The following is a 26,621-nucleotide window of genomic DNA, read 5'->3' on the forward strand; positions in this document are numbered from 1 at the left end:
AGAGATAAGGATGCTCCTTTCCTCCAGGTACAGGGAGGGCACCTCTCACATGAGGGTCTCATGACCTGCTCAGAGGAGAGGGGCGTGGGGGGAATGACAGAGCCCTGCCAGCACCTGCTGTTTCCCAGCTTAAAGAAAACATTCAGTCTGTCCAGGTGCCCTGTTTGGGGTAGTGTATCCTGAGCCCTGTCATGCAGGTGTGGCTAGGTTTCTCTGAAGGTTATCTAAGATGCTCCTTTCCATAGAATCTAACAGAAAGCCCTGTTTGCAGGCCCTGGTCAGTGTTTGCTGTGCTGCAAACCTGAGGGAAGATTCAGAAACTGGTTTAAAAGGGGCTGATAAGGAAGAGAAGTAGGAGGCAGAAACCAGTGATGAGAGAGCGCAGAGGGGCTGTGCTCTGTAGGGTAGGTGGGGGAGAACTTGACACAGAAAGTGGTCGGGGTGTCAGGGGCTGCAATGGGTTACATCGGTCTGGCCTAGGAGGTTGGAAACAGTTGCCTATATAATACAGTCATTTGATCAGAAGCCGTTGGAGCTGGGAAGACTATTGTGTACGTCTAAAAGTGCTAAACTAAATGCCAATGGCCTGGGCTGTGGATTCACAGTGCTAACGTATTCTGACACTGATGTTGGCTTAAAGAATTTCTTTTTTTCCCTTCTTCCAGTTTTACTGAGATATAATTGACGTACAGCCCTGTATAAGTTTAAGGTGTGCAGCATAATGATTTGACTTGCATACATCATGAAATAATGATCACAATAAGTTTAGTGAACATCCATTGTCTCACACAGATATAAAATAAAAGAAAAAGATGTTTTCTTATGATGAAAAGTCTTAGGATTCACTCTTAACAATTTTCATATATAACATACAGCAGTGTTAATTATGTTAATCATGTTGTACTTTACATGCCTAGTATTTGAGAGTTTTGTTTAATTGAGATGATTGACATGTGGTTATAGGCTCAATTCAGTGCAGGTTTTTAACTGTTCTTTTATCTGTTAAGGATTCACGTGTGTATTAAAGCTACACCACCCTAAGTGATCATGAAGGGTATAAAGCTGGTAACAGCTGTGGAATCTAACAAACCTAAGTTTAAAGATGTGCAAATTTGGTCAAGTAATATGACTTTTTTTTTTTTGCATACGCGGGCCTCTCACTGTTGTGGCCTCTCCCGTTGCGGAGCACAGGCTCCAGACGCGCAGGCTCAGCGGCCATGGCTCACGGGCCCAGCCGCCGCGGCGTGTGGGATCTTCCCGGACCGGGGCACGAACCCGTGTCCCCTGCATCGGCAGGCAGACTCTCAACCACTGCGCCACCAGGGAAGCCCTAATATGACATTTTTAAGGCTCTGTGTCCTTAGTTGTAAATTAGTTATTTACATTTACCTGACAGGTCAACTCAATTACTTTATAATCTTGAAAGTACAAATATACGAACAAATATCTCTCTTATTGATGATTTCCCTGAGTCTTCACGTGCTCTTGTCACTTCACTTGAATAGTTACCCTCAAATGACGTGTTCTAAGGAGTTTTCATATTATTGGTTCAATTTATATCACATTAGTCTAGGTTAATGTTTAATCTTTCACTTATGATGTATTCATGTAAGACGTTCAGTTTTTTAATTTTAATTTTTAAAAATTTTATTGAAATATAGTTGATTTACAGTGTTGTGTTTCTGCAGTACAGCATAGTGATTCAGTTATACATATATATATATATATTCTTTTTCATATTCTTTTCCATTATGGTTTATCCGAGGAGATTGTTTTTGGTTCCCTGTGCTGTACAGTAGGACCTAGTTGTTTACCCATCCTGTATATAATAATTTGCATAAGATGTCCACTTTTAACAACTTTTTTTTACCTATTTTATTTTCAATTAAAAGAGGGATACGGGGCTTCCCTGGTGGTGCAGTGGTTGAGAGTCCGCCTGCCAATGCAGGGGACACGGGTTCGTGCCCCGGTCTGGGAAGATCCCACATGCCGCGGAGCGGCTGGGCCCGTGAGCCATGGCCGCTGAGCCTGCGTGTCCGGAGCCTGTGCTCCGCAATGGGAGAGGCCACAACAGTGAGAGGCCCGTGTACTGCAAAAAATTTAAAAAAAAAAAAAAGAGGGATACATTTCACAAATGAAAGTAGCAAAAGATCTACCCTTTTTTAGGATTTTCCAACGAGATGTGTATGATATGGTATACAGGAAATATAGAGCATTACTAAAATGCTGTTGCTTAATATTTACGCATGGTATTGAGATGCATTTGTGACAGAATCAATAACTGAAATAAATGTAAGAACATCTACCAACATAATATGGACAAGAATATATTTTTATTTTAATTACTTCCTCACAATGCATTTTATTCATTCATTGCCAAAATTTTCCGATTCCATTGGAATGAAAACAAAATTGATCCAGGAGTATGCCAACCTTTACGTGTCCATTATAGGGGTATGGGAAATGATATTTATTGGCAACCAATAGGTCTTTTAAATTTTTTTTTAAAAATTAAAAAATTTTTTTGACTGCGCCATATGGCATGCGGGATCTTAGTTCCCTGACCATGGATAGTTCCATGTCTCCTGCAGTGGAAGTACAGAGTCTTAACCACTGGACCACCAGGAAATTCCCCCCATATGTCTTACATCAGGAACTTTTAAATATATTATTTTGTGGCTTTCTTACCTGCTTAAAGAATTTCTTTTCAAAATTGTTCAAGTACTCTTGTTTGTGATTTAAAAAAAACTCTCACGGAAATATACTACTAGTTTTCAAATAAAGTTTAGAGACACCGTGGCATTCGTGATCAGATCGTTTTTTGATACTACGCATTTACACAGTCCTTCACATATGTCAGTCATTTTTAGAGAACTACATTTCCCCATGTGGTTGAACTAGGGTACTGGGCTGCCCTTGATGCAATCTAGTGCTTGTCCTGATTTACGGATGTTAAGAGCTTAATTAAGTCCTGAGATCAAGGAGCCATAACACACTAGAGCAGCCCCCCCACGCCCATAGAGGTTTAGGTTTCAAACATTGCTCCGTTTCTCTGTTCATTTCTTACACTCCCCCCGCCGTTTCCCCAGAGGCCCAGTGCGTGAGTGTGTCCTCCTGACTCTCCGCGTTCCATCCTGGACTCCCAGGGTAGCTGGTCTCTGTGAGGGTCTGGGGGAAGCCCTGATGGAAAAGACTGATGGGCACCAGATTCACTGCAGTCCATAAATATGTCTATGGTGGAATCTCAGATAGGCTGGAGGAAAAAAAAATGCCTGGGGGCAGGGCGGGTAGGAAGGCAGCATAGAAATAAGCTAGTCATGCCTGTAGTCTGTCCTGGTGGGTGGTTTTTCTAAGCTAGTCCTACTTGTTGCAACATCTTCCCTCACTGTGCTGTGGAGCCCAGAGGAGGTGGTGCCGTGTGGTGGTTGAAAGCAGGGGCCCTGGACTGAGCTGCTTGGGCTCACATGCTAGAGATGTGTGACCTTGAACCTTTTTTTGTGTGTGTGGATTTATAAAAGCCTCTTCCTCTTTTTATTTTTATTTTAAAAATTTAAATTGAAGTATAGTTGATTTATAATGCCGTGTAAGTTTCAGGTATACAGCACAGCGATTCGGTTGTACGTGTGTGTATGTATGTGTGTGTATAAAATTAACTTTGAACCTTTCTAAGTTTCTGTTTCCTCATCTGTAAAACAGAGAATAGTGCCCTCTTTAGAGACGTTTAAGATCATCAAAGAGCTTCAGGTTTGTACTCCTCTCTTCCATAACAGTGGCACTGGTGGTCCTGATGTTTGCGTTTTTATGGGTTTGAGTCATATTATTGCCTATATATTGACAAGAGAGGACGGCCAGTATGTACAGGGGCAGTGTTTTTTTTCTATTACGGTGTTGGATGCCAGTTAGATGGTGAACTCTAAATAAGAGAGTGTGTTTTTCATGGTCTGGCTGAGGCCCATGCTAATACCTTTTTCCTTCCTGTGGGTATGGCAGTTGAGGTGAGATGCTGTGAGTGTTGGCAGCCCACTGGATTATTTGTGTGCTATCACATCCCTGGTTGAGTTTAGCCTAGATAAAGTAATCCACAGAGCAGTGCTTTAAAATCTCCAAAAAACAGTACTACTTAATAAATTCTTAAAGAATAGTGTAAAAATTCCATTTCTTAGATTTAAGTACAGTTATACCAAAAAGATATAATATAGGTGCCCTGACAGTTTCTAAAAGTAGAAATGTTTCCTATAGATCTGTTGTCCAAGTTAATGAGTTTCAGGGTTATCCTTTTTCTAATCTCACAATATGTTATTGTTCCCAAATGTTTTAAACATCTAACTCTTATTATACATAAGCTTAAAAAACTTAAGAAGCCGTACTTGCAGACACTTTGATGTTACTGAGCTTTGTATATAACAGAACAATTTTTAAAAGTCAAGGTATAGTTGATGTATGATGTTATGTAAGTTATAGATGTACAAAATAGTGATTCACAATTTTTAAGGGTTATACTCCATTTATAGTTATCCTAAAATATTGGCTGTGTTCCCTGTGTTGTACAGTATATCCTTGTAGCTTATTTATTTTCTACATAATAGTTTGTACCTCTTAATCCCCTACCCCTATCTTGCCTTCTCCCCTTTCCTCTCCCCACTGGTAACCACTAGTTTGTTCTCTACACCTGTGAGTTTATAATAGAGCAGTTTTAATGTTTCTTCTTGGTTGTTAAATTCCAAACTTTTGTCTTGTAAATTAATTTCTGATTAAGACTTTTCTTGCTGGATTTAAAAATTAATTTTCCAGAGTTGACAAGATCAAATAAAAACATATATATATATTTTTTTTGCAAAGAGCAGCATTTTTCAAATCAGCTTCCCAGGGACACCAGTGTTGTGAGATGCCTTGTGGGGATAAAAAGGTTTCCTTTGCCAAGAGAGTTTGGAAAGCAGCCTTCCCAGATTGAAGAGATTTACGGTACATATTAGCATATTAAAGACTGAACTTTTGTGGTAAAGAACCCTGTTAAATCCAGTGTTTCACAAATTCACTTGGTCATGGATTCTTTTTATCAAAGAATATCTATTAACATCCCTTTGAGAAATCCTGCAGGAGAATTTTGGAAATGACTGCTTTTAAGCAAGTTTAATTAATTTTGTGTTAATTCGAATCCCAGATTTGGACAGGATCTAGTTAATTTGGTTGTCATTGCAGGAATGTTTTCTCACAGCCTTTCTTATGGGTCATTGGTTTTCTAATTTATAGATAACTTACACTTTTGGTCTACTTGAGTTGTAGCTGAACTATGTCTTTCATTGCCCAGAATTTGTCTATTATAACTCTCACCCTCTTATCTTGGGACAGCCCCTCAGAATGGTATAAAACACATAGGTCAGCTCTTAAATATGTGAAGAAATTATTTTGTCCCTTTCTTAAAACTTTTCTGTCAATACTTCCATCTCCTTTATTTCATTTTTATATGATAGGATTTTTGTCATATCTTTCTTTTTCTAGCATGTTCTGTTTGAGTTTTTACTTTTGAAATTGTTAAGATCCTTGAGTTGAAGGCAGAAAATGAGTTGAAGGAAAGTCTACCCAGTAATCACAGCTGTATAACAAGAGCGTGGGCCGAAGTTATCTACTCCATGGGTCAACTCCTTTTACATTATCTGTGACCTTCCACCTCCCTACCTTAGTATGTGTTGACCTGTTTACCTGTTTACTTACCTTTACGGATTTTTTCTCCTTTGTCGAAGGATAACTCCTTTAGTCTTAACCATTTTCCAGTTTTTCTACAAAGAACAAGTATTGATTTTATTTTCAGAGAAGAGCAAGATAATGTTATTTTGTAAATCTTAGTCTTTTCCACTCTGAATTTGCTATGGGAAGGGAAGGCAATTGGATAATTCATCTCCTTTGCAGGAATGGCCTGATAATGACTAATGTGTTGCTATTCCTAAGGGTATTTGTGTTTCAAATATCTTGGTGATAGTTCCCGCGGGAGGTCTGCAAATATGGCCTGAGGGCCAAACCAGGCCACAACCTGTCCTTTGGAACAGCCCATGAGCTAAGAATTATTTTTACATTTTTAAAGAATTGAAAACAAATCAAAAGAGGAATATTATTATTTGGGTACACATGAAAATTATATGAAATTCAAAATTCATTGTCCATAAATAATTATACTGAACCCAGTCAGAGCATTCGTTTATGTATTATTGTACCACGTGACCCTTAAATCCAAAAATTTTTAACGTCTGGCTCGTCACAGAAAATATTTGTGGAGCTCTATCTCTGGGTGAGGTTTTGTATATATTTAGGGTAAGATTTTGTGTGTATTCACTTTCCTCCAAATCCATTTGTGAAGATGGCTTTCTTTTCCTACATGTAAGGCCAGCTATGGTTCTGTGAATGAAGTTTTATACCATAGCTGCAGTGACCTGAAACAAATTAGACTGCCAGATATTTCTCCAGCAGAGATGGTTTATTCAAGATCTGCAGACAATTGCAGTTCAGGGCCTGCAGCCTTGCGGAGCAATGTGCAAGTCCCCACATGGCAAGGGAGGGAGCTGCTTTTATAGAGTGGAAAGGAAGGTGGGAGGGCTGTAACTAACAAAGAGTCCATGGCTTTTCATTGGCTGAGCCTTCGCCAGCAAGGAAGATAAGCCTTCTTCCTGTTGGGCTCTGCTGTCATCACAGGGCTTGAGAGCTCCTTCTGCTGGTCTCCTGACTCTATTTAGTTGAGGTTTTTGTTTATTAATTTTTTTACAGCTCCTTTGCTGAATGTGCTTCCCTCTTTGATTTACTTAACAAAATGGTATTTGAAAAGGCCAGCTCAGTACATTGCTTTATTTCTTAGGCAAAATTTTCTTTCTGTGATAATCCTCTGTGAGTCAAGATGTAGTCATGAAAGATACACCCACTTCAAATAAGAGTTTATAGTAAGTAAGCTGATGAAAAGCCGAGAAAATGTGTCCCTTGTCCCTCAAATTAGATCTGTTTCCCAACTAGATCACTGGGTAGCCCTTTAAATTTGACTATTCCATTTACTCTTTGCTCTTCTAAGATAGATTCTCCTTTTTCGTTTAGATGAAAGGTTTTGTAGTGGTTGGCATTGCCAGCTTTTCCAGCTTTATTAGTAGTATGATTAGTCCTTTTATTTAATTAAATATTAATTATTTTTGGAACTTTTTTCAATAAATACAAATTATACATGCTTTTAAATGTATTTCTGTTGTGTGTACTTCCAGATTAGAACAGTCTGACATCCTGTCCTATATTCTGGGCACTGTTATTAATTCCTGTTGAATTGTGTTGAGTGTAAACATGTCCCATGTGCAAACATTTCTGCCACTCAATAACTCAAAGGGAGTGTGAGTTAAATATTTTTAAGAGCAGCTTTTAGGAGATATATTTTACATACCATAAAAATCACTTTTTAAAAGTGTATATAAAATTGAATGATTTTTAGTAAATTTATAGAGTTGTGACATCAACACCAGTCTAATTTTAAAGCACTTCCATTGCCCTGAAAAGAAACATTGTGCTCATTTGCTTTGTTCTTCCCACTCCCCTCAGCCCTAGGAAACCACTGATATCTCAAGAGATTTGCCTTTTCTGTATATTTCACATAAATAGAATCATTATGATGTGTGTTTTTTTGGCTCTGGCTTCTCCCACTTAGCATTGGGTTTTTGTTGTTGTTTTGCTGTTGTTGTTTTTCGATGTTTGTCCATGTGGTAGCAGGTATTCATTCATTTTTATTGTCAAGCAGTATTCCATTCTATTCATATATCACGTTCTGTTTTTCTGTTTAACAGTAGATTGACATTGGGTTGTTTCCACTTTTTGGCTATTATGAACAATGCTGCTATAAACATAAACATACAAGTCTTTGTATGAACACATGTTTTCATTTATCTTGGATATTCATCTAGGAGTGGAATTGCTGGGTCATTTGGTAAATCTAGTTAACAGTTTAAAAAACTGCAAAACTATTTTCCAAAGTGGTTGCACCATTTTGTATTTCTACTAGCAATGTGTGAGGGTTCTGGTTTCTCTAAATCCTTGCTAATACTTGTTCTTGTCTGTCTTTTTGATTTTAGCTATTGTGTTTCTCTAACAAGTAATGACATTTAGCCTCTTTTCATGTGCTTATTGGCCATTTGTATATCTTTGGTGAAGTATCTGTTCAGATCTTTGCCTATTTTTTAGTTGGGCTATATGCCCTCTTATTACTGAATTTTCTTTTTCACTTATGCTTTTGGTGTCATTTATAAGATATCTTTGCCTAAGCCAAGGTCGCAGAGATTTACTTGTATGTTTCCATGTAACAGTTGTATAGTTTTAGCTCTTATATTTAGGTCTCTGATCCACTTTGAGGAAAAGGTCCAAATGAATCCTTTTGCACATAGATATTAGTTTCCCAGCGTCAGTTGTTGAAAAGATTCAACACTGAATTGCCTTTGTTCTTTCATCAAAAACCAGTTGTCCATAAATGTGTGAGTCTATTTCTGGATTGGGTTCCATTGATGTATAGATTTTTACCAAAAACATTTTTTAAAAGATTCTTTACTAAGTCTTGAAATTTGATTTATATGAACACCATTCTGTCATTGGTCATTTATCAGACCAATTTAGATGGGTCAGGGGGAACACTTAGAAGACTTGGTGTTCAGGAATGGCGGTCTCCCTCTGCGTGTTAGTCCTTCAGCAGCATTTATTTAGCTCCACCTGTGTGATAGGGCACGATGCCAGGTACTAACTCTCACAGATGCCGTGGTGGGCCTTGCAGGCAAAGACAAATCCCCTGCTGGGAAGTAGGTGGTGGAGTTCATAATTTTATTTCCTGAGTTTCTCTTTTTTCCCCATCACTGGGCAGGCACTCAGGGGCCCACAGCCGAGGGCAAGGCTAAGGTCACAGGCAAAGTACAGATGACTAATCTTTTATTTATTGAACAAAACTTTGAGAGTCTACTGTGTGAAAGGTAATGTGCAAAGCATGAGGCATTTATAGTGAGGCCCTAAGACACAGCTCTGTCCTTTTAAGGGGCTTATGCTTGTGTATATCATATATGTAAAACTATTCTTTAAGGAAAATGATGATCGGTGTCTTGGTATAAACCAAGGAATGTGGGAGGGCAGAAGAGGGAAGCCTTCATGGTTTGGGCAACATTAGAGCTTGACCTTGAAGGAAAAGTAAGATTCAATAGCTGTAGGAGGAATGGGACAGAACAGCATTTTGGGTAGAAGGAATAACCATGAAGCAAGCAGAGAAATACCACCGACAGTGGGGGCTTTGAGAATATGACCTCAACTATTCAGCCAACATTCCTTTCAAATTCTCTTAGCTTTTGGGACTGGACATGCAGCTGTCCCATTAAGGCATTGGGACCTACATGTCCTGCAGTGTACCCACAGCTGTGTCCTGGGTTCACCTTTGGAAATGTGGCCCCTGATTTGCTAGGTGGTACCTGGTTCCAGCCTACTCTTGGTGAAATGTGTCTGTTTAAAAGAGAGGATGCTCAGAACAGGGGCTGGAGGGGAAATAGTGTCCACTTAGATTTTAGGCTTTAGTATGAGATATACTTGGGCATCGCCTCTGATTCTGGTCGTGAACACCTGCGCGGAGTAGCCGCTGAGCATTTGTGGTCTATGAGCCTCTGTCGAGCAGGTTGGCATCTGGAAATTTGGCAAAATTGTAATGTCGTTTAGGAGATTATCACTTTTTAAAAATTGAAGTATAGTTGATTTACAATGTTGTGTTATTTCTGCTGTACAGCAAAGTGATTCCATTTTACATACATATACCTTCTTTTTTTAATAATTCTTTTCCATTGTGGTTTATCCTGGGACATTGAATATAGTTCCCTGTGCTATACATATACAGTATGCTATATGCTATACAGTAGGACCTTGTTGTTTATCCATTCTATATATAAAAGCTTACATCTGCTAACCCCAGCCTCCCACTCCATCCCTGGGAGGTGATCACTTTGATGAAATTGATGGCATCTTTGCAAGTTTGAATCTTCCCACAGAAGATATAATTCTGTGGCAGAGATTCGTTTCAACAACAGCATATATAACATTTGTCAAAAATTTTTTTCATTAAGTAATTAATGGAATAATCCAGTATTTATGATTCCCTCCAAACATATCTGTTTCCTAGATATGTTTAGCAGTGGTTTTAGTTTGGAAAATATAAATCATGGTACTGGGGGCCTTGGAGTTTCATCTAGATTTAAGGAAACATTTTAACAGGCAAGAGGTTTTAGGCATTAGCATGGATGAGAGCAGAGACAGAGGAATTGCATCGTCTGGGGGTGTCTTTAAAAATAGTTTCCGTGTTCATCTCCCCATTGCAGTTGTCTTGGTCATAATCCCGGGTTATTTCAAAGGTTTAATGAAGAGGATGCAACCAGTTGTTCTCAATTGTTTACTTGTAAGGACTTGAGGACATGGGCTTATGTTTAAAGAAGGGTGAATTAGTTGCATGTAAAGTATCAGAGAGCATCATGGTATGCTCAGAACTATAAAATGTGCTCCTGAGAGACCCCTGAGATTTTCCATTCCTTGAGAGTTCAAAAGACGTGAAGCAACCATTTGTGTCATCCCCCTTTGGAAGTCTCTTGGCCAGTGTTCTGAAAGCGGCGAGGGAAGTGCCCGTGTTGGTGTGACCAGAAGGCAGCCCTGCTCACCGGCTCCCCCGCCCTGGCGCCTTACCCACAGTATCTGCCCCACTCTCTCCACGAGGGTCCTGCTTCCTCCCCAGCCTGCAGCCTGACTCATGTTATAACCATTCCATCAAGTGGCACACAAGTGGCTAGTCATCCTCCTTGAAGGAGAAGAAGTTAGTCCTTCAGGGCTCAGTTGGTTCTTGGCTTTTCTGTGTGCCCTGTGATTGTGCTTCTTTTTGCTATAAACAGCTATGTTGTAAAAGGTATTTTATTCATTTAAAAAAATTTTAAATTGAAGTATAGTTGATTTACAATATCATGTTAGTTTCAGGTGTACAGCACAGTGATTCAGTTTATATATATCTATATATATATGTAGATATGTATATTCCTTTTCAGATTCTTTTCCCTTATAGGTTATTACAAAATATTGAGTAAAGTTCCCTGTGCTATACAGTAGGACCTTGTTGGCTATCTATTTTATGTATAGTAGTGTGTACATGTTAATCCCAACCTCCTAATTTATCCCTCCCCCACACCCTTTTCCCCTTTGGTAACCGTAAGTTTGTTTTCTATGTCTGTGAGTCTTTTTCTGTTTTGTAAATAAGTTTATTTGTATCATTTTTTTATATTCCATATTTAAGCAATATTGTATGGTATTTGTCCTTCTCTGTCTGGCTTACTTAGTATGATAATCTCTAGGTTGCTGCAGGTGGCATTATTCCATCCTTTTATATACACACACACACACAAAAACACACAACACCCCCCCCCCCCCCCATATCTTAGTTATCCATTCATCTGTTGATGGACATTTAGGTTGCTTCCATGTCTTGGCTACTGTGAATAGTGCTTCAATGAACATTAGGGTGCATGTATCTTTTTGAATGATGGTTTTCTCTGGATACATGCCCATGAGTGGGATTGCAGGATCATATGGTAGCTCTATTTTTAATTTTTTAAGGAACCTCCATAGTGGCTGTTACCAACTTACATTCCCAGCAACAGTGTAGGAGGGTTCCTGTAAAAGGTATTTTACATGGTGCCAAAAGGAAAGAGGACAGTTCCTATTTGGGGCAAGTGTCTACTTCATTGTTGAATTACTGTGGAACAGGTTTGGCATTGACAGCCTGTAGGGCATTTGAAACAAGCCCCAAGGAGATGATTCAGCTCAAAAGTGTTCAGTAAGCAAAGTTTTTGTCACTCCCCTCTGTTCCTCTCCTGGACTCTTCTCTCCCCACTCAGCAGCTGCTGAGGGTCCTCCTGCCCCCTCCTCAGTGTTCAAAGCTCTTACTCTGGACTCCTGAGTGCCCTGCGGTGCCTCCCTCCCCCTCCTTCAACCCCCAAAGTTATTCCTTCTTATTGCCAACCATGGTCGAGGCTTCTTTGAAATGGATAATAGACAGGTGTTAAGAAGAAAATCAGTCTGCTAAAGTGACTTGGCATTAAGGGGCAATGACTGGTATGTTTCTCTATTCCAGGAGCTGTCTTTATTTTCATCTGGGAACTGGATATATTTACCTGAATGCATCTCCAGTTTCTAATAATTAATCTGAACCTAACTTACGATGTTGGAGTCATTAAGTGGGGGTTTATTGAGGATATACACATTTTTTGAACTAGTTGTAAATTTTGGTCATGTCTGTAACTTAAATGAAAGTTTAAGAAAATAATTTTACATGATTTTTCTTGAAAAATATGCACAATTCTGTTTCAAAACTTTTCCAGTAAAAGCTAGAATTTGACAATACAGTGGAATCTGTTTAAAATGTTGGTGATAACGGAGCAGGACTTTGATACTGTAGCTATGGGTTACCTGTGTCAAACAGGCTCATTTTACATCCAGTTCTGTTTTTAGGACTTGACACATATGAGCTCATATAGTGCATCACTGGTTTAAAAGTATTCAGCAGAGTTGTCATCATTTGTCTTGTTACATCACTGCAGTCACACATTTACATTTATTTCAAAATTTAGTTTCATTGACTAGCTTATTAACTATTCATCAGAAGTGATTCTGATTCCCATTCTCCCAGCTTTTTCTTCCTTTTGCCCAAATTGTGAGAAGGTGAATGGGAAAGAGGTGAGTATAAAAATGCCAGTGATTGGTACCTTTCCTTTTTCTTGTGTTATCATTGAAAACTGTTCTGATAGATTAGGACTTGCTGTGATTTCTTGAAGTGATAAATAGTTTAAAGAAAGGTTTATGTAAGTAGTGAGCTAGGAATATTTTATAAACTTTTAAAAGGAGAGGCCCACATCCTCCTGCCAAAACATCGCTGTATTTGACCCTCAGGACAGTCTTGGGCAGAAACATCCTTTAGTCTCATCTGAAAAAGCCCCCTCCTACCTTTTAAAGCCTACATGGAATGGATGACGCTGTTGTCTTTGTGAACCCATGCTCCTTTGTTTGACATTGTAGTATAGAGGTTGTTTAGACCACATCTTTTTTTTTTCAATAAATTTATTTATTTATTTATTTATTTATTTATTTTGGCTCTGTTGGGTCTTTGTTGGTGCATGTGGGCTTTCTCTAGTTGCGGCGAGCGGGGGCAATTCTCTTTGTGGTGCGCGGGCTTCTCATTGGGGTGGCTTCTCTTGTTGCAGAGCATGAGCTCTAGGCGCACTGGCTTCAGTAGCTGTGACTCATGGGCTCAGTAGGTGTGGCTCGCGGGCTCTAGAGCGCAGGCTCAGTAGTTATGGTGCACGGGCTTAGTTGCTCCGCAGCATGTGGGATCTTCCCAGACCAGGGCTCTAACCTGTGTCCCCTGCATTGGCAGGCGGATTCTTCACCACTGTGCCAGGAGGGAGGTCCCTAGACCACATCTTTAATGAAAATTAACTTCAAAAACAGTGGGCAGATACAAAATAATTAATATGCAGAGTAATTGATTTCTAAGTTCATTTTCCCCTTTCAATTACATTATTTATAAGTGTTTAGCACCAAGGCCTATACAGGTCTGCAGGCGATAAAAGATCCACAGGACAATGGGGAGACACATGCAAAAATAGATTTTTGTCTGTTTTCCTGTGGACTAAAGGGAAGACCTGGAAGGAAAGGTAGACCCAAATCAGACCAAACCAAACCAGAACCAGCCACCAAACCCCAAACAAATTGTTACAGAAAAGAGCTTCTTGCTTTAAAATTTCTAAAAATCAGAATCGCCTTTTGTAAAGGTTCCTACGACAATGGTGAAGCTGTACAGAAGAGAGTATAAGAAGTACCTGGGTGAAACCGTGACTAAAATGCCCCCAAATCATAAAGTGTTTATCAGTAAGAAAGATGCTCTTATTTTATTTAACAACCTATAGTTCTACCTTGTAGTGAAAGACTAGAGAAGACCAGAGAAGACCTTGTTGTTTTTTGCTTGTTTTTTTTTTTTTTTGATTTTTTTTTTTTTAAACATCTCTTTTGCTTGTTTTTTAATTGATTGTAGATCGTCAGCCTGAAAGCTTAAAAGAGAAATCTTCTTTATCCGAGAACTAATCAGGTCCAATATAGAGTAGACAGATTATTTGTACTACTTAGGGCCAACACTGATTTGTTTAAAACTCTTCATTATTTTATTCATTCATACCCTATGATGTATGACGAATATCTTTATTTTATGGTTAAAAAAAAACAGTGAAGGAGATAAGTTATGTATGGCCTTAATGCTGACCTAATATACTGCCTAGGAAAAAGCATGATCACCTTTTTATTACATCAGATAAGGATATTTCCCTTTTATATTTACCTGCACCAATTTAGAATTTATGGTAATTTAGGAAGAGTCTGAGCTGCGTTTTATTTTTTCACCATTCTTAAAGAAATAGTACTGAAATAAGTTTGTAATAACTGTTCAGATAAGGCACCTAAGCGAATACATTGTTTTGAAGCATTTCTGTGTATTTTTAAAGCATCAGTTTACTTATCAATAATTTATATGGTAACATATTAATAGAGTAGGACTTGTAAGGAGCTCTCCCAGGAGAATGTGGTTGCTTATTTTTCCTGAGTGTGTTTGTTTGAAGTCAAAAAATTACATTGAAAAACGTTTTCACTTATAGTTTTCCCTGAAGCTGACTGTCCCCTTTCTCTCCACCTAAGGCAGTGAGGTGCTCTCACTTGGGACAAGTCTTCTTTTATTATTTATGTGGCTTTCTAAAGATAGGGGTTGTTTTCCAGAATACTGTGTCCTTCAGATGTAGGACTGCTTTAAGAGAGGCCTGGCAGTCCTTTCTGGCATTTTGCTCCTTGCTGCTGGGTTGGGAGGCGTGCATTTTACCAAGTGGCCTCTGTTTGTTCCCCCCCGCCCCTCCTCCAGCCGAGATACCTTTCCTCCATTCTTGCCTACAGATTGGACCTTTGGGGGCTTTATCTGTGCTTCAGGTTTGCTCAAGATAGTTAGAAGGTTTATATTGGTCAGATACTCTGTCCTCATTCTGCGTGGAAGCCTTCAGTGGCTGTCTTTGCTTTGCTCTGGGAAGGTCTGTCCTTGTTCAAGTGGCAGGTCAAGCCCCCTCCACGCCCTGGCCCCCTTCCACCCTCATCCCCTACCTCACGTTTCCTTGGTTCACGGGCGCTTTCCTTCCCTGAAACTCACCCTACAGCTGCATGCACCCTCACCTGGCTCTTTGTTCTGGTTCTTTCTTCCGCCTGGAACACTCCCATCTTTGTGGGGGGACTTCTCAGACTCCAGACCCCTCTGTAAATTTCTGTCATCCTAGCCTGTGGGCCTCAAGAGGTGGCATGCTCTTACTCAACTTTGCACCCTTAGAAGTCAATTGATACCCTGGATGGATGCTTACTAAATATTTGGTGACTTGAACTGAACTGCAGCTCCACTGTGGCAGCAAGTTTAGGTATGGGAAGTAAAATTTTTGTGGAATTTGTCTAGATTGACATCAACCACTGCAGAGTCAGACTTTTGAAAAAGGTATCCTTGAACATTACATAAGCAGCTATATGATGATCTGATCTTCAAAGTTGAATTTGATTTAGCCCACGTAAAATCAGACAATTACAAGTTAACAAAATAAAAATTTTGAGTGGTATTTTGAACAGTTAAACCATTTAGATGATACAGACCTGGCATGATCTACTCTGTTCTCTATCAAAAATAAAACGGAAGTATTTAGTATGTCATTACCAGGACCTTGTTTGGAATCTCAGCCTAACCTCCTTCTACTTTTATTTCCCTTCCTTAGGAAACTTTTCTTAAGCAAAAGATGAGCGCCCTCTAGGGGTGAACTGTAGGTGCAATGCTGTACACATGTTTTAAAAAGCACTGCAAAATTCTGGGAGTATTGTATGAAATATAGAAAAGGATGCTTCATCCCTGTTATGTAATTCAAGTTATATAATTTAACCACAGAGTGTCTCAAAGTGCTTTCACGTTGCTCATCACTTCCTCGAGCACTGTTTATTCAGACAGTTTTTTGTCCCACAGGGAATATCCAAAATGGGAAGAAAGAATGTTTTACTAAAAAGTGAAAGCGGAAGGTTGAGACTGTTGGCAGTTTGCAGTCATCTGTGAAGGAAAGTTACCAGGCCAAATATCTATGACTCAGACTTTGGACAAAATAAAAGGCTTTTCTATGTCAGCTTAATTATTTAATCCCTTCCTTTTTTCACCCCCAATTGATCACATGATCAGATATTTATCTAGGACCCCAGTTATTTCCACGCAGTTCATCCATTACCACTCCTTCCCCATAATGTTAATTTTTTATATTTTGTTCCATAATGTTGATATTAATTAACATTCTCTTTTACCCTATTCTTTTGTGGTGAAGAAAATGAGCCATTGCTTATAAAGCACTTAAACAGGGTTGCGTGCCTAGTAATAACTCATCGTGTATATATTTTTGTTTATTTTTGTTAATACTGGTGGCATTTGTTTTATACAGAGTAATAAAGATGAGAATAATGGTATCTTACATTTATGTAGTGTTTTTCATATACAGTATTTCTCTGGACCCTCAGAATGATCTTCTGAGACAGGAAAAACAAGCAATATTCCATGATAACCAATGACTCAGGATGTTTTCAAGCATTATAGAAGCTAAATTATTCTATTTATGTATTTTTTTCTAAAATTCTTAAGAAATTAAGCCAGAAGGCTTAAGAGTAGCTTTCCGTTTTACATATTTTCTCTTTTAAGTTGACACATTGATTTTTTTAAAACAATGACAATTTTATTTTCAGATCACAGAATTTTTGTTCTCTGGTTTGAACTTGAGGCCTTCTGTTTTCAAACTTTCATTTTGCAGGTGAGAAAATTGAGGCTCAGAGAGTTTGGGCAGTTGGTACTAGTTCATGAGACCTGTGGCAGAAACATGACTAAAATCCTATTTTTTTCCCCCTTTATAACATGTTTTCTCTTTTCCTAATGTGGTTTTACTTGGCATAATCTTCTTCTTCTCTAAACATGCCTAATTTGATTTTTCTTTATTGTTGCATAAATATGATGGTGGAAAAGGACACCTTGCTGTGGAAAGTTTCCCTGATGTAGATGGTTTGGTTCAATCTGGCAAGTTGTGAAATTGCTTTCCTGTGAAATATGTGTTCAGAATCATACCCATCTTTTTTTTTCTTTTATTGAAGTATAGTTGATTATAATGTGTTAATTACTGTTGTGTATCAAAGTGATTTGGTTATACATATAAATAATTCTTTTTTATATTCTTTTCTATTATGATTTATCATAGGATATTGAATATAGTTCTCTGTGCTATACTGTAGGACCTTCTTGTTTATCCATTCTATATATAAAAGCTTACATCTGCTCATCCCAAACTCCCAGTCCATCCCCCCACCAACCCTCTCCCTCTTGGCAACCACTAGTCTGTTCTCTATGTCCGTGATTCTGTTTCTGTTTTATAGATAGGCAACCACAAGTCTGTTCTGTATGTCTGTGACTCTGTTTCTGTTTCATTAGATAGGTTCATTTGTGTCCTCTTTTAGATTCCACATATAAGTGATAGCATATGGTGTTTGTTGTTGTCTTTCTGACTTACTTCACTCAGTATGACAATCTCTAGTTGCATCCATGTTGCTGCAAATGGCATTATTTTGTTCTTTTTTTATGGCTGAGTAATATTCTATTGTATATATGTACCACATCTTCTTTATCCGTTCGTTTGTCGATAGACGTTTAGGTTGTTTCCATGTCTTGGCTATTAATTACAACCCATCTTTAACTGTCCTGAAGTGAGAAAGACAGAGGAAGTGCATGTGGATTGAAGCGTGACTCAGGCAGGCCTCGGTGGGTAAAGGGGACCAGAGCGCATGGCATACTCAGCTCTATGTGTTGGTTACTGCCCTGCGGGACCCCATCCTGACCGTGCACTTGTTTCCTATTGTACCTTCTGAAGATGTCAGACGTGCACTATGGAGTTGTCTATTTTGAGGGATTCAGCAGCTGGCCAAGGGTCAGGAGCTGCATAATATTGTTTATATATATGTGATCTCTCATGTCCCTGCTCAGGCTCTTAGAGTTAGTCTGCTTTCTGGTTACACTGGAGATACATAGAGGAGTGCATAGATTTAAATGCCTTGATGTGCATGAAATTCACAAGCTTAGCTCCTCTGCCTTGTTTTTTTAATTGAGGTATAATTGACAGATAACATTGTATTGGGTTCAGGTGTTACATCATCATGATTTGATATTTGTATACATTGCAATATGATCACCACAAAACTCTGTAGTTACCATCCATCACCAGACAAAGTTACCTTTCAGGATTTATTCTCTTGGCAGCTTTCAAGTATGTGCTACAATATCATTGACTATAGACACCATGCTGTACGTTACATCCCCACGACTTACTTATTTTATAACTGGAAGTTGGTATGTTTTGATCCCCTCTGCCTGTCTCACCTACTCCCCATACCCCTTCCCCTCTGGCAACCACCATTCTTTTCTCTGTATCTATGATTTTTGTTTTGTTTCGTTTGCTCATTTGTTGTTTGTTTAGATTCCACTTATATGTGAAATCATATGGTATTTGTTCTTCTCTGACTTATTTCACTTAGTCTAATTCCCTCAAGGTCCATGTTGTTGCAAATGGCAAGATTTCATTTTACTGGCTGAGTAATATTCCACTGTGTATATATCACATCTTCTTTATTCATTCATCCATCTATGGACATCCTCTGTCTTGTTTTCAAGTAGGCCCTTAGGCTTATAAATTCAAGCTCATGGCTTGGAATGAGGCCAGGTGAATTCTTACAGTGGTCTAGTATGTGAGTAGAAAATTAAGTATTAGTGCTCATTTCATAAAGTTGCTTTTCTGCACACATGTGTGTCATGGATGTCATAGATTTGTTCCTGAAAAGATCCTTGGAAATTGGTTCATCTCTGAAATGTAATTGAGTACTTCAGGGGATTGTCATTTAATGGTATTTATTGAATGGAAGGTAAATACTGAGTTGGCCAAAAAGTTTTTTCCGTAGCATCTTACGGAAGAACCTGAACAAACTTTTTGGCCAACCCAATATTTAATGGAAGGAATAATCTCTTTGTAACTTATTTGGATATTTATCGATCTTCTAAATAAGGATTGCCTGAAATGTGTTATGATATGTTCTTTTTTTTAGAAAAATGAAGTATTTTTGAGCTTTCTATTACTGTTGTATCTTGTGACACCAAAGAGTCAGCTGATATTCCTTGGGAATTAGGAAATCAAAATAAAAATGTCAGCTTGTGAAAATGGGGACACTTGGTTAAAAGTATTTTGACTGTTTCAGTTTTCCTTGCCACTTTATAGGTACTATTGGAATTAGCAATTACTTAGAGCTGTTGGGCCTGAGTTTAATGCCTATATTTTTTGTAGTAATTATGCATAGATGGATAATTGAATATTAAATTAATGGAATATTAAAAGGTTCTTTGACTTAGGCAGAAAGTCCTAAAATACTGTTATAGGAGGTGGTAAATTTGATACGAAACTCTTAAGGGAAGTTTTTTCTTCACTAATCAAAAATATTTTCTGACGATAAAACATACTGCAAAACATGTAGATAGTCAGTTAAGATAATAAAATTTAGCTTCTTTTTTAGACCCAGAAGACTTACCCATCAAAGCCTTGCTTCTAGTTTCCATTAGGCCCTTTCTTTCTGGTTGCTCTGTAGTCAGAGAGTTTTGACTATACTTTGGATCTCTGTATTACTTTCTGCTGTATATTCACCTGACATTTTGCAAGCGCAAAGGAGTTTGACTCATGTGTATAAACCTCCAGAGTGTACCACACAGACAGGGAGCATGTAGGGCTGTGCCCAAGTGATACAGGGGGGATGCTGGTCTCTGCCTCTTTCTGGACCACTTCCTTGACTCCTTTCCTGAGAGCAGCGCAAAGTAACGCAGCCCAGAACCACCCAAAGGTGAGAACATGGAGATGAACCAGCCCACTGTGGGACAGCCATTCTCACAGCCTGCTCTGTCATTGTCTGTCTGGCAGACACCTTACAGTGGGCCAAGCATTCATTCACAGGAAGTGTCCCTGCGTGGCCAACTAGCAGAGTTTGGGGGAAATCTTTGGTGGTTTGAGCTCTAAAATCAGAAACTTAAACGAGGCCTGTTAACTTGCAGCTAGTGTAAATGTGGTTATGAAAACCCTCCAATGGGAGGGATAAATTAGGAGGTTGAGATTAACATATATACACTACTATATATAAAACAGATAATCAACAAAGACCTACTGCATAGTACAGGGAACTCTGCTTAATACTCTGTAATAACCTATATGGGAAAAGAATCTGAAAAAGAATAGGTATATGTATAACTAAATCACTTTGCTGTACACCTGAAACTAACGCAACATTGTAAATCAAATTACTTCAATGTAAAGTAAAATATTAAAAAAGAAGGTATCAAAAAAAAGAAAGAAAGAAAACTCTCCACCACAGGAAGATTTACGCTGTGCAGAAGAATTTTGGACAGAGGTCTTATGTCCTCACATATATGAATTTTAAAAAATGTTTTATTTTGAAATTATCATAGACTGACAGGAATTTTCAAAAATAGTATACAGAGTCTCATGTACCCTTTCCCCAGCCTACATCTGTGGATTTTTAAAGTGTGGAGCGTGTGCCTCTGGCATCCTGGATTTTGTGGCCCAGAGATTAGGAAGACCAACCGGGGGATAAAAACTCACCTCTCTTGCTGAGGTGGCTTTGGTTGCTGTATCAGGAATCATGATTCAGGTCAGGGCACTGCCTGTATTTTGGAAATTGTAACTCTATGTAGTTGTCCAGATTTTTATATATTCTGTTGTGTTAAAAATTTAACAGTTTTACTTGTATGAATTATTAATCTGAAATTTATTCTTTTAGTTTTTAAATTTTATTTTATTTTTTTGCGGTACGCGGGCCTCTCAGTGTTGTGGCCTCTCCCGTTGCGGAGCACAGCCTCCGGATGCGCAGGCTCAGCGGCCATGGCTCACGGGCCCAGCTGCTCCGAGGCATGTGGGATCTTCCTGGACCGGGGCACAAACCTGTGTCCCCTGCATCGGCAGGCAGACTCTCAACCAGTGAGCCACCACTACTTATTTTTTAAGTAGTGAGAGAATACTAATATTTTTAAAAACACTACATGAGTGAGCACATGTACATGAAGGAATGTTTTCTCCTTGTCCCCTTTCTTGTTTGAGTCTTAAGGGTGATCTGGGTTCTAGGACCGAAAATTTTAAATTGCTTTTTTCTGTGTAGGTTCGAAAACACGTGAATGATCTCTATGAAGACTTGAGGGACGGACACAATTTGATCTCTCTTTTAGAGGTTCTTTCAGGAGACACCTTGGTAAGTTTTAAATTTCATAATTTATTTTGAAGAACATGTAATCCTTTTTGCATATGACTAATTTGTTTTCAGCACAGACTATTCAGAGTTTTGCAGCATTCATCTTTTGAGCTGCTGTGAATCCTGCCTGGAAAAAGTTCTGGTTAGATTATGAAGCATTTTCAGACTTTAAATGCTGTGCATTTGGGAGATGGAAGTACTTTGATGACCTTGCTTACATAATCAATTCTATAATTAAAATACTACTTCTGTTCTTTTTTACCTTTGGGTTTTTTTTTTTCTTATCAGAAGTTAGATGCATAATATAACCCCCTATTAAAAGACTCACAAATAGCAAGGAAATAAGCATCACTTTCTGACAGATGGTGTAACCCCCTCCACAGGTGTCATCTCCTTTTTTGTGAACATTTCTCCCCCTTCTTGGTTACCTGGTCTCCTTCATTAAGTTCTGTTCATGCTCTTCTTTTCATTTCTGGTCTGTCTTGTGTCTTTGCTGTCCTATCTTCTGTCTGTTATATTCATTAGCCAAGGGAACGAGATTTTTTGAAGACCTTACGATTGGTGAGTGCCACAGAAGCATGCGAATATGAACAGCATGAGGATGTGGAGGATGAGGATAAGGGGGTAGGTGTCGCCCCCGTAACTCCACTAACCTAGCCTTACATGCGGTGAGCGCTAACACAATAGTGTAACCCACGGGTTTGGGCTCCTTTTTAGAAAACTGTAGAAAGGACCAAAACCTGCAGGGAGATGGATGTGTGTGTACCAGCAACTTGGACAAAGGACATATTTTCTCTTTAAATTTATTTCTGTATTTCTGTGCACTGCATGGTATTTGAACATATGTGGTTAAATTACAGGAGGGCATTTGAGCTAAAGAAATTTATATACCTTTTGTATAAGTATGGAAATCTTACAACCAGCCCACTAATTTTAATGCAGATCTGTTACACTTCTGAAATTAATATTTCCAACATAACTGTCTTTTGTTTTATTTAAAGGAACTTACAGACATTTATTTAATGTTTAAGATTATGCTTTAAATCATTCCTACTGGCAGTAGGTATTTGAGGGACATTCTTTACCTACCTTATATGTCTCGTTTTATTTAGGGGGAAATACTTAAAATGCTAGAATCCTGACAGGGCTCACAGAACTGTTTAATCCCGGTGACACTCAACTGACTCAGCCTACCTTTGCAAGACAGATGTGCTTCTTTTGTCATCACGTCCCTAGAGCCCCCTGATTTTATTAGAATTTGTGCTTTTGTGGATCCAGTGGGGAATTCATCACCATCATTTCTCCTGTTATATGGAACTTATTTTCCCATTCTGTGGTCTGCTGTCTGTTTTAATTCTGCTGCCTTTGGCTTCAGCAACCTATTCATGTTTGAGCAGCTCAGCTGTCAGTTTTCTTTTTTCTTTTTTTTCCCTTTGGAAGATATTATGTGGTAAATTTAAGCTCCATTCTTTGCATTTTTGTTGAACATTTTCTCAGGTCTGTTTCCTTACGTTTTCCTTCTGCTAACTTGTGACATTTCTTAAGGGAAATGGCATCAAGGAAAAGAGTTAACGGTTTGTCAGTTTTCCTGAGACAGCAAATCATCACGTCTATCCCCAAGCAGTGTAAAACTATTAGCGAGTCCAACCGATTTTGTGCAAAACGAAAATAAAATAAAGAGGAAATATATTACATGGCCTTAATTGCTTTTCTCTCTTCCTCTATCATGGCTAAGTAAACCTCCACTGTCTTTCTCCTTCTTGGTGATTTTTATACTAACTGATGCTCCTTTACCTCATTTTCATTAACATGCCATACATATATAATTATAAAAACCTTCTTGATTTAAAGTTTATTAAGAAGGCAAAATGGGGAATGGTATTTAATTCTTTTTGTGCATCTGTAGCTAATAACTGTAGGCTAGAATTATAAGATAGTGAATATGAAAAGTGTATATGTTCCGTGGTATTTTCTCTTTTTCTTTTGTTTAAATATTTGGAATAAAGGATCTGTTTAAAATAAAAAAAAACTCAGAAAAATCCCAAGTTTAAATTCAATCTCAGATAATACAAAAAATTTAAAATATCATTAAAATATTTAATGGATCTACCCAAGCAGTAAATACTGTTTTGACATATTAAGATGAGCATACAGTATATTTATATAGGATATTCAGCATACGTGTATTTAGCATGATCAGTGGTATCAGAAAATACAGTGTTTTTTATACCCTGCATTTTTCTATTCTTAGCCCAGAGAGAAAGGTCGGATGCGTTTTCACAGACTACAGAATGTACAAATTGCACTTGACTATTTGAAAAGACGCCAGGTATGATGTTTTTCAAAGACTGTAATCATATAAACATACGTGACTGAATAAATATGCGTAGGACGATGTCAGGGAATGAAAAGGTTAAAGTTGACTGTGAATTATAATCATTAAACTTGTGCTTTCATGAGACAGATGTTTTAAAATGTTTTTAAACATTTGTTCCAAAGAAAAGGAGGTTAATAGTAGGTGTAAGTGGCTACATTTCCATCTGAATAGGAGCTACTGAGTTTTCCTTCTGTTGGAACTGGAATGCTTTTGCCTAGGAATTTAATGACATTTTAGTAGCAACAGAATGTTAAGAATGTCTATGAACAGTTCTTAGTAGTGGGGAGACAATACTTTATTTTTTATTAAAATTATCTTATTTTTATAAAAGATAGTTTACATAATACTTTTTAAAAACTTGGCATATGTATTTTTAATACATAGTAGTGAGGAAGCAATAGTTTATTTTTTATAAGTAGATACAACTGGTAATCTAGAAGTAGTTAAAAATAAAACAGTTCTGACAACAATCCCCGACTGGCTTGAGGTTTCAGAAGAAATGATAGAAAAGAATGAACAACGTATTGGATTTGATCTTGATTTGGTAACATTGTGTATTATAGAGATATAAGGCAAATAATTGGTAATTTTCAATTAGTAGAAAAAGGAGGAATCAAAGAAACTCAGGGTAATTGAAAGTTACTGAAAACAGTGAGAAATCAGAGGTGGCAACAATTTCGCTTTTTAATGGAGTAGGAGGAAGAGAAGAGAGAGGAGGCAAGGAGGAGCAGGAAACACTGTCTGTTTATTAGTTCTTCATTTAGTTTATTATGGCATCAAAGTGTTTAGTTATTAAATTCTAGCAAATACTCAGTGCTTATATTTTAAATGATATTGGTATTTGCCTTACTCTTCTTAATTCTAGTGGAAGTTTACAGAAGGATTAATGGTTAATTATGTCTCCTTGTCGAAATATTTTTGGCAGTGATTTGTCTAGGAAGTAAAATGTTAGGTATCATTGTCTTGAATTCATGATAGATATTTAATTCTTTTACCAGGAAGTAAATGTTAAATATCATCCTTACATTTATTTACCTGAATGCATAATTGGACAGTTGATAAGCTTTAAGTCTGATTATTGTATTATTTTTAAAGTTTTGAACAGTCTTCCAAATGTCCAGTGAGTTATATAGTTACTTATCTTGGTAGCAATCTATGATAGACAAATAGAATAATAGTGCTAGTTGTTTTTTTTTAAACACTCTTTATGACCGAAGTGTAAGAAAGTTGTTAAAATTATTTGATGGTTCAGAATAGTTTCCTACTTAATTGTAAAATAACGCTTGTTTTCAAAAGGCAAAATTATTTCTAATTTAAAAATCTTAAGTATATAGGACTTTTTGCTTGAATTTTGTTTTTGTTTTGACAAGTGTATTTTAATACTTGCTGTAGAAGACAAAACCAAAATAATATTGAGTTTATTTTCCTTTGTAGTTTCTCTATAATTTGCAATCTAAAATGAGTGGGGACGGGGGTAAAACAGTAATTTAAGGATTACTGTTATTTAAATTATTCAGGCTTTTTTTTTGAATCACTTTTATGTAGGTAAAAATAACTCGTGCTGGTTTGAAAAATATTTTGTTTTATCTCTTCTTCACATACAAAACAGGTGAAATTAGTGAACATTAGAAATGATGACATAACAGATGGAAATCCCAAATTGACTTTGGGATTAATATGGACAATAATTTTGCACTTTCAGGTAAGCCTGATTTTCTTAACTGTCATTTCTTTTAGCCTCATTGCTAGTTTTCAGGTGGTTCATGTGAAGGGTGAATTACACATTCACATCCAAAGGAGAAAGATAAATTTCAGGCTTTCTTTCTTTCTTTTAAAATTTAATTTTAAATTTTATATTGGAGTATGGTTGCTTTACAATGTTATGTTCGGTTTGGGTGTACAGCAAAGTGATTCAGTTATACATATATCCATTCTTTTTCAGATTCTTTTCTCATATAGATTATTACAGAATTTTGAGTAGAGTTCCCTGTGCTGTACAGTAGGTCCTTGTTGTTTATCTATTTTATATATAGTAGTGTGAATATGTTAATCCCAACCTCCTAATGTATCCCTCCCCCCACCTTCCCCTTTGGTAACCGTTTGTTTTCTAAGTTTGTGAGTCTGTTGCTGTTTTTAAATAAGTTCATTTGTATCATTTTTTTTTAGATTCCACATATAAGTGATATCATATGATGTTTAGGCTTTGTTTCTTAAACAATGTATTTGTATTCTTCCTCTCAGTAACATGCTGCTAATGAACTTGGCACCTCATTTCGTGTTGTTGAAAGCTTAAAATACTTGTAATCTCAGTGTTCGAAGACAGAGATTCCCTTTTTTTGAATGTAGCCACATTTCTTTGTTTATTGGCCAGCATTACCTGATTTAGATACATAAAAGTTTTATGATTAAATCCTTATTTAGAATGGGTTTCATTGATATTACAGTTTCTCAACTATGCCTGCTGTTTTCTCCTAGTTTTGTAGACACTAGGTGGCAGTATCGTTCTCATAAAGACATCTCTTGAACTAGAACCATCCATGTTTCCTGTAGAGCTGCACTTTCTCAAACTAGGTTTAAGGAGAGTAAGGGCAAATGTATTAACTATGAATTATTATCTAATTACCAGTGCCAGTTAAAGGCTGATCTTGATCTTTGGTTTTTAGAAAATGATGCATTTTTTTAAAAATCATCTTCATTTGATTTAGGGTGAGTCCTAGTTTTGGAACTGGCTTTGGGTTTGTCAATCCCTTGTGTGACCACACAGCATTGTGTGTGCAGCGCGCAGAGCCTGGCCTGT

At 37.7% G+C, this 26,621-nt stretch overlaps 1 protein-coding gene across 11 annotated transcripts in view; it reads left to right on the forward strand.

Annotated features, from left to right (window-relative positions):
• Positions 1-26,621, forward strand: part of DST (dystonin) — a 508,299-nt gene that overhangs the window by 246,349 nt on the left and 235,329 nt on the right. For all 11 annotated transcript variants that reach the window (XM_032647809.1, XM_032647814.1, XM_032647805.1 and 8 more), the window contains 3 exons: positions 21,358-21,447; positions 23,699-23,776; positions 25,434-25,526. In XM_032647809.1, the coding sequence (XP_032503700.1) occupies positions 21,358-21,447; positions 23,699-23,776; positions 25,434-25,526 (261 nt within the window). The remainder of the gene's footprint in view (positions 1-21,357; positions 21,448-23,698; positions 23,777-25,433; positions 25,527-26,621) is intronic.

This window comes from Phocoena sinus, chromosome 11, assembly GCF_008692025.1.
Source record: "Phocoena sinus isolate mPhoSin1 chromosome 11, mPhoSin1.pri, whole genome shotgun sequence".
In the NCBI taxonomy this organism is placed as follows: Eukaryota; Metazoa; Chordata; class Mammalia; order Artiodactyla; family Phocoenidae; genus Phocoena; species Phocoena sinus.